The 10000-nt window shown below is 31.6% G+C and overlaps 1 protein-coding gene across 8 annotated transcripts in view; it reads left to right on the top strand.

Moving 5' to 3' along the window:
• Positions 1-10000, top strand: part of LOC137645738 (muscle calcium channel subunit alpha-1-like) — a 1524573-nt gene that overhangs the window by 1404430 nt on the left and 110143 nt on the right. For 7 of the 8 annotated variants that reach the window (XM_068378633.1, XM_068378634.1, XM_068378628.1 and 4 more), the window contains one exon: positions 3575-3627. In XM_068378633.1, coding sequence (XP_068234734.1) covers positions 3575-3627 — 53 coding nt within the window. Of the gene's footprint in view, positions 1-3251; positions 3305-3574; positions 3628-10000 lie in introns of all 8 variants that reach the window. The other variant, XM_068378636.1, reaches the window with a different exon arrangement.

Here is a 10000-nt window from a genome sequence, read left to right as displayed (position 1 = left end):
TACTGCTGTGTATGTATATATACGTACATCGTATTCAAGTAATATGTAATTGCACTGAAGATAATAAAAGTTAGTGAAAGGTAAATACAATAGTAAAGATGTAAAGATTACTAGATAATGATATACAGTATAAACACCACTTCATCCTTTATTTTAATTTCTCATTAACCCATTTATTTTCCTGCGAAGTCAAGAAATATTATTGGAAGCCAATACTGTGATAAAGAAATTTTAAACTCGACCCCTAGTGGGTTATTATTATTATTATTATTATTATTATTATTATTATTATTATTATTATTATTATTATTATTATTATTATTATTATTATTACTTGGCAAGCTACAACCCTAGTTGGAAAACCAGGATGCTATAAGCCCAAAGGGCTCCAAAAGGGAAAATAATAAAATATTTTAAGAACAGTAGCAACATTGAAATAAATATTTTACAATATAAACTGTAAAAACTTTGAGAAAACAAGATGAAGAGAAATAAGATAGAATAGTGAGCCCAAGTGTACCCTCAAACTAGAGAACTCTAGCCCAAGACGGTACAAGACCATGATACAGAGGTTATGGCACTACCCAAAACTAGAGAAAAATGGTTTGATTTCGGAGTGTCCTTCTCCTAGAAGAGCTGCTTACCAAAGCTAAAGAGTCTCTTCTACCCTTACCAGGAGGAAAGTAGCCACTGAACAATTACTGTGCAGTATTTAACCCCTTGAATGAAAAAGTGTTTCGTAATCTCAATGTTATCAGGTGTATGAGGACAGAGGAGAATATGTAAAGAATAGGCCAGACTATTCTGTGTATGTGTAGGTAAAGGGAAAATTAACTGTAATCAGAGAGAAGGATCTAACTTAGTATTGCCTGGCGAGTCTAAGGACCTCATAACTCTCTTGCGGTAGTAAGAGAGTTCAGATACTTAAGACTATTGATAAAAAAAAAACAATAAAGATACGGCCATGTTCTCATAATATTTTACTAGGCCTACTTTTGTTTCCAGTAGCATATATGATAGGAAAAATTATAGTGTAGAAGCTAAGTTATGATCACATGCAGAGTAATAGTAATAAATGGAGTATGAAGATGCAGAAAACAGAAGTAAAAGCATGAATTCATAAACACAAAATCATAAATGAATAACAGTACATAACATATTAAGCACACAGTAAATAAAAGGTATGAAATATTTGACAATTCTATTAAATGCAAATTTATTTTCTACCTGCTGCGTTTATGTTATCTCTTAATTTAATATAGGTTCTTCAACTTGAAGGGTAACTGAAGTTCTGTTAAAACCTAGAATAACACAATCTTATAAGCCTAAATCGTTAAATTTGATAATTATCTCTTAATCAAATATGGTCTTATTATGTATTGTTATACTTTATTCGCCATTTAGAGAGAGAGAGAGAGAGAGAGAGAGAGAGAGAGAGAGAGAGAGAGAGAAGAAAAAAAAAACATCGGGCTGGATATGCTTGGCTGTTGTACGATGGCTGCTGGTGACAAAATGGCACCCTGTTTTGAAGTTGGTGCTACTATCGATTTTATATAGGTACTCTACTTTACTGTATCAAATTCAGACTTGAATGTTATGGCTGAATCTTAGTCATACGGTTTTTCATTGTTTTAAACACCATGCTTACTCGATTTTTTTAAGGAGCATGTGAACTAATCATGCTGAGCAAATAATGAATTATGATATTATATTTCTTGTCTTTTCTTAAAATTAATTTTACCAAATAGCCATTAAGTCTCTAGTTGCCATTTATGGCGCCTCTTTCATGGCCACCTTACCTCATCTTTTGATTCAGGAACGTAACGAACGACACAGGAAGTCAGTTCTTCTGAAGAATAGTCTAGGCCCATATTAATTCCGCTTAAGTGTATCTCAGAAGTGCAGCTTTGGGATTACTCTTTTTACGATAATGCTCGTCAGAATTTCCGTTTTGTCAAGAAGTTTTGAATCTCTACTAATAACCTAAATCTTTTCTAAAATTTTAACTGATTTTCATTCATAATAAAGGTAGTAGAGTTGATTGTATACTTATATTTCTATTGTTGTGATAATAAATATTTATGAAGTATCTTCTTTACAAAAATGTGTGATTTAATCAAGTAGTCTTTGTTGAAAACATAAAATTATATCTATGATGTGGCTTTCTAAAGTGAATGGACTATATAAATTTCCTCTTCATAATCAGACATTAAGAAATTAAATTGATCGTGTGTTTTGATACTAACAATAGAAAACTTTTTACATGAACTTCTGAGATCTCGTTTAAAAAAAAAATTCAATCTTCTATGCATTGTTTTAATATCTCGAAAGGATCATCGATAATTACATGTGTGAAATACTTAAATGTATTTTTTTCCCAGCGATACGACACCTATAATTGGAAACTTTTACCATATCATTTCTTCTACTTTATCAAGAGGCATTTGCAGAACCTCTATGATCAATTTAAAAAAAGGGAGGGCTGTAAACATTTGTTAATCATATACCATCCTAAGATATGAAGCTCATGATTTAAAAAGAGAACTTAAGTCCTTTAGAACATAAGTTTTGAATTGTACTTTCATATACTTTAACCCTCTAAATTATCCTTATCATTGGATCATTCTGAAAGCAAAGCCCACATGCTCAAGGATGTCATCCTCCCATTTCCACCCTTTTGAGACACCTGGCCACGCAACTTTTGGCTTTCTTTAAAGTGTTCCTTTGTGCCTCTTATTATTATTATTATTATTATTATTATTATTATTATTATTATTATTATTATTTTAGCAGATTAGCTTCATTTGAAGTAATCTCACAATGGAGTAAAGTTCGACAAAACAATACTCTTTTTTTTAAGAGATCTGTTATAAGTTCGCATGAATACAAAGTATCAAGTAAGTTCAATCATTTTTAGCTTTTTTTAATTTTGGTGGTGTGTTTTTAAGGCTGTAAAATGATTTAAGTGATTTACTGTTATTTTATTGCAAAGTTTATTATTATTAACATTCAAAGGTGCTATTCAAATAAATATAGTAAGACTATTTTATTTAATTATTTTTGGCTTATTCACTTTAAATATTACAGAATTGGTTTAAGAAACTGATTTAATGTTTTGAGTTTCCTTAGATTCTAATGTTAAACACACTTATTATAAAAGCACAACGATTTTACGGAATTGAAATAAAGTAGTTACAAAATTTCAACTAATGAATTGTTTTTGTTTTGTTTATTTTTCAATTTATCTTCAGGGAAAATTCTTCCGTTGTAACGATCGATCCAAAGCTCTGGAAACGGAGTGTCGGTGAGTAAACTTTAATCGTGAATTTCAACTGTTAATGGATCATTTAAAACAAGATGTGAAACTTCATTTTTCTTTGTAGGCATAATTTTTTTTATTTTTAGATTCCTGATTAATTTTCGTATTGGCCAAGAGACATTTGTTTCTCTGCATCTATAATTAACTTCTTCAGTAGAAATTGCCTACAGAAAATAATGAAAGTCTTACACTCGGGGTAAGTGATCCAAATATAGTTATATTACTATATGTTTAATGGTTTCTATTGTCTTTTAGGGGAAGTTCTTCAGTTGCAATGATAGCTCTAAAAAGGTGGAAGAAGATTGTCAGTAAGTAAAAGAATTGAAATGGCAGTGAGTTGAATGCCGACCTCCTTGCTTGAAACCCAGCCTAAACCAAAGCACTTTTTGGTATACAATGGAAGACAGATTTTGAGTGAAATTGACTTATATTGGAAATAAAAGTGACATCTTACATGATCTCATATTCAACGAAATACATATTCTTGATTATAAAATACTTATATATTGAAAAGCTTTTTTGCATTTTCTTCACCTGATTTGGCACAGTTTTAGGTACAAAGAATAAGTTACAAAGAAGTTGCACAAAACATCGTATAAAAAACGATCCATAAAAATCATTGTTCTTCTATTTTTTCCTATCATAAAATCTCTAAAACGGCAGCAAAAGGTGGCAGAGGAAAAGAAATCAAGTCTGTCTAAAATGAGATGTCTCGTTAAATTTAATGTTCTATTTTCCAAACAAACCAGTGTACTAAGCAGACCAGAGTACCCAAATTTTCTTGCTTCTTTTGCACTTAGTTTTCTCACCACACTTCCTTTATTTATTAGCAATCCTTTCTTGTGACAACAGGTTCCATTCTCATCTATAGAAGAAGAAGTCTAACAAAATTCACTTTAATATCCAGATTGAAGAAGATTGAAAGGATGGCTGATATTTTAAAGGGATTGCCTCCTGTAAAGAAAGTATTCAATATTTAGTGAAAAACTTGATTACCTAGAGAAACTACGTACCAAATGACATTCTCAACAATAATGGCTATTATTCGTAACATTGTACATAAAACAAAAAGGAATTATATCCCAAACTATTTTGTATACGTATCTTATCTCAGATCAGGTCAAGTAAATGTCAAACATTCAGAGTCTGTCAAATATACTTGTGACCCAGGGCTGTTTGTGCTAAAACTTAAAAGTTTATTATTTACAATGTATTGTTAAAGTGCTTTGTATATTATAATTATGAGTGATGTGCGTTATTTTTTATTTTATTGGTTCACTAATGACATATATTTCTTATTGCTTGTATGGCACCCCAAAGAATGTTTTTGATTTTTCTATCTTTTCCATGTGTTTTCAGGAGTGGCCTTTCCTTCATTTTTTATGTTTCACTAGTTCAGTATTGCAGTTATTTACATTAATTAACATATACATTATTATGTACTTATTTATATTTATCGTATAATGATAAAGTTGAACGCAATAAAAGCTTATTGTATTAAGGTAAGATTTATTACGGTTAGAAGAAAAGCTATATATCATTGAATATTTTCTGATATTGAAATAGATTATTAGCGTAGGCTTAACATTTGAAATATTTACTGATTAACAAAATGCCCAAATACTTACACATTCCACAATATTAATTGCCTGTAAAAAGTTTCATTTACATCGTGATGAATTTCTAATGTATCGTACAACAGGACGCACACTCAAAGACACACAGACACACCTATACATACATACATGCATCAGACATTCATACATACAACATACACACACACACAAACTCATATATATATATATATATATATATATATATATATATATATATATATATATTATATATATATGTGTGTGTGTCTGTGTGTGTGTGTGTGTGTGTGTGTGTAGATTTGAGAACAAGGCCCTCAGACAGAATTGGGAGTTAATTAGGAGGACAGGATTAGAAATGAAACTGTATGTGAATGTGATCATGATGAGGAGTAGATAGAAATGGTTTGGGTTTGCTCTTCACACTCCTCAAGAGAAATTAGTTCACCAAACGTTCAGCTGAGCTCCACAAGGCACTAGAAGAGTTGGAAGGCCCAACCCTGCATGTCTGAGGTCTATGAAGCGTGAAGTAGGAGATGACGAATGGAGAAGTATTTAATTAAAAACACACGATAGAGACGACTGGCGAAATCTAACCCAGGAGATTTGCGTCAGTAGGAGTTTTCTGGCTCATTTTCTAGAAAAGACATCTAGAAGGATATATCATATAGATTTTTATTTATCTCAGATCATAATCTAAGATTATTAGAAAAACCAGCAATAATTGATTACTCTTTTAAAAAACACCTTTCAAATTATTTTGAAAACTTTATGCCTCAGTGATCAACTTTTTATCATATCCTTTTGGAATGAATCAATCTGCATTCCAGCAAATTGTCAAGACTAATGGGAGATTAGAGAGTTTCAATTCATTCTCTTTTCTTCGTACTTATGTAGTGTTTTGAGTATAACTAATACTATCTCTTTAATAAGTTTACGTTTTTTCTATAATTCTTTAACATGCAATATACCCTATCTTCAATACTTATATCAGATATAGCGGTCTATCGACTCTTTCAAACCATGTAGTATTTTTATAGTCTTTAATTTGTGTAGAAAAGAAAATATCACACACGTATTTGTCCTTAAAATGCTAAAAAATCTGTTTTATCAGGTAAAAATTAGTAATGAATAATTATGGAAGGTGCTTATAAATGTATCTTATATACATCATCTAAGTAAAATAAGTCAAAGACAAAAAATACGTCAGTCTAAATAAAATTTAATTTTTATTTCAAATTCTACATTGATAAACAACATTTTCAACGGAAAAAAGAAAACTTGCTGGAAAAGACTGGCATAGAAAGACCATTAATGGACGCGAGTGGAAGGAATTGTCTGAGGTTTGTTCTGCAGTGGACTAGTAACGACTGATGATGATGACGATATATTAGTCGATTTTAGTCCCTAGCAGGATAAAGGCCTCAGACAGGGTTTGGGGTTTGGCCAGTTTTCATCACCATTCAAGCCAACTGTGGACTGGTGATGATGGGAGATTTTGGTCCGATTGCTCACAGCAAAACAAGTTAGCGATACACGAACCATTTCGCCATGTTAAGGTATCCACACTCATTTACATATGTATATATATATATATACATATATATATATATATATATATATATATATATATATATATATATATATATATATATATATATATGTGTGTGTGTGTATGTACATATGTATATATTCATGTATATATATATATATATATATATATATATATATATATATATATATATATATATATATATATATGTACATACATATATATATATGTATATATTCATGTATATATATGTATGTATATATATATATAAATATATATATATATATATATATATATATATATATCCCCACTCATTTATACATGTATATATACTATATATACATGTATGTGTATATACATATGTAAATATTCATATATATATATATATATATATATATATATATATATATGTGTGTGTGTGTGTGTATTTATGTATGTATATTATCCATATATATACACAAATATATACATATATATATATATATATATATATATATATATATATATATATATACTGTATATATATATGTATATACACACATTTTTATATATATATGCATATATATGTATATATATGTATATATACATATATATGTATGTATATAAATATATATATATATATATATATATATATATATATATATATATATATATATATATATATATATATAGGGAATGACGGTGTATATTAGGACTGAGTACCCTGCTTCTCATAAGTCCTGCTATCAATGTGGATGTCATGAGATTCAGGTAATAAAAGTTTGTGGCAAGAATAACAACTTCTATTTGTGTACGATCTACCGGAATCCAGACTTGGATGGTTCTATCTTCGATTGTCCTCTTACCATTGTGACTAAGATACAAGAATATAATAGACCGGCCTCTTTTGTCTTCGTTGGTGATTTCAATGCTCATGATAGGGAATGGTTAAGTTCTGTTTTTCCTACCGATCATGGCGATCGGTAGGAAAAACAAAACTTAACCACTCCCTATGACTCATCTTAAGAGCTTTAGACTTAGCCTCTGAATCAGGCTGTGAGCAGATCATAAGTGAAGCTACTCACAGGTCTAGTAACTGCTTGGACCTCGTATACACTGACTCCCCTGGCGTTATAACAAGTAAGGTTGGTTCTCCAGTCGGGACTTCTGGTCATACCTTGATATCATTAGCAGTGAGGACTGAGCAGCCTGTCCCTGCTTAATCATACTCATGTAAGATTTTTATGAAATCTCAAGCAGACTGGAATGGGATCTTTTGGGCTTGAATTGATCACAATTTTATAGTAATGTTGATCCTATTGTTCCTCTGAATGAGAATCTAGTCCACATAATTGATAGACGTATCTCTTCTCGTGTGCTAAGGTACCAAGGGAAGGACAAACTGTGGTTCAATGATGATTGTGGACGTGCTTATTTGGAGAAGTAGGAGGCTTATCATATTTGGAAGGGTAACGGATGAGATTTGACCTGGAATAACTATACTAACCTTAGAGCTTGTGCAAATAGAGTTCATGCTTCAACTGAAAAAGAATACAATCTAACCATGAAAGAAACCCTCTCTAGCACTACCCAGGAACATAGGTGGTGGACTACCCTTAAATCTGCACTCTTTTGTGTAGATGCAACAGTTCTTCCTTTACTTAAACCAGATGGCTCAGTCACTCACTGTCCAAAGGAAAAGGCAACCCTTTTGGCTGATGTGTTTAACAGAAAACAGAGTAATAAGAAACTCGAACTTCCTTATTCCTCTTTTCCTAAGGCTAAACTAACTACTTTAGCTTTTTGATCCCGTGAAATTAAAGATCTGTTGATGGACCTTGATGCTTATGGAGGTGTAGACCCAAATGGTAATTTTCCTTTGTTTTTTATAAAGACTGCAGATTTATTAGTTCCAATGTTATGTGCTATTTTGTGCAAGTTAACAAGAAGAGGAGCTTTTAGCACTTGTTGGAGAATTAGTATTGTTACTCCGCTATGTAAATGTGTTTGAGGTAGCTCAAGTCCAACTGATTACCGCCCAATTTCCATAACTCCCATGTTATCTAAAGTTTTTGAACGTCTTCTGGTAAAACGTCTTAATAGGTTTGCTGAAGGTAATCATCTGCTCCCTATTTGCAATTTGATTTTCATAAAGAACTTGGAGCATATGATGCCCTTCTTACAATCTCCAATGCTGTACAGAAATCCCTTGATTGTGGTCTGGAAGTTCGTATGATTGGCCTTCATTTTAATGCTGCCTTTGACCGTGTTAATGATGAGACCCTTGTTTTCAAACTCAAACAGTTGGGAGTAGGTGGGTTATTTCTTAGCATTATTATTGAATATTTAAGTAATAGATCTCAAAGAGATGTTGTTGATGGGCACCATAGTGTATATAGAAAAGTGATATCTGGTGTTCCACAGGGTAGTGTTCTTGGTCCATTACTTTTCATACTATATACACATGACATGTGGATTTGCTTAGAAAACAAGCTTGTTGCATATGCAGATGATGCTACTCTCCTTGCATCAATTCCATCTCCTGAATGTAGATCTGGGATTGCTGAATACCTTAAGGGAGATCTAGCTAAAATTAGTGCATGGTGCAAATTATAAGGTATGAAGTTAAATCCTAACAAAACTCGAAGGAGGATTGTAAGTAGGTCAAGGACAATGGCTCCTCTACATCCGGATCTCAGCATTGATAATGTTTCTTTAACTTTGTATGACTTAAAATTTAAGGTGTGATTTTCGACAACAAATTTACTTTTGAGAAGCACATTAGGTCTGTGTCTTCTTCAATTTCACAAAAAAAAGGTTGGATCATTGAGAAAGTCTTGTAAGATTTTCGGTGATCAATCTATTTTGAAGAAGTGTCTTAATTCTTTCATTCTACCTTGTTCCGAGTATTCTTCTCCAGTCAGGTCTTCAGCTGCTGATTCTCATCTTAATTTGTTGGACAGGAACTTACGGTCTATTGAATTTCTTATTCCTGATCTATTAATCTTTGGCACCGACGTTCAATTAGTTCATTATGCAAGTTGCATAAGATTTTTCATAATTCTGACCATCCTTTACATTTAGATCTTCCTGGACAGTTCCATCCTGTTCGTAATACTAGGCATGCAGATAATTCTAATAGTTATGCCCTCTCCATCATGGGGCTCAGAACTACACAATACTCCAGAAGTTTTATTCCAGCTGGGACCAAGTTGTGGAATGATCTTCCTAATCGGGTTGTCGAATCAGTAGAACCTCAAAAGTTCAAAGTTGCAGTAAATGCTTTTATGTTGAACAGGCTGGCATAAGTATTTCTATAGTTTATATATGACATATCTGTTTTGATGTTACCGTTTTTAAAATATTTTTTGATAGTTTTTTCTCATATCGTTTATCTATTTCCTTATTTGCTTTCCTTACTGGGCTATTTTTTCCTTTTTGGAGCCCTTGGCCTTATAGCATCTTGCTTTCCCAACTAGGGTTGTAGCTTGGCTAGTAATAATAATAATGATAATGATATAAAAGTGTATTCATTGAAAGATTTGCATATCCGATACA

Source organism: Palaemon carinicauda, chromosome 8 (genome assembly GCF_036898095.1).
Source record: "Palaemon carinicauda isolate YSFRI2023 chromosome 8, ASM3689809v2, whole genome shotgun sequence".
Classification (NCBI taxonomy): Eukaryota; Metazoa; Arthropoda; class Malacostraca; order Decapoda; family Palaemonidae; genus Palaemon; species Palaemon carinicauda.
This window is presented reverse-complemented; position numbering and strand designations above follow the sequence as displayed.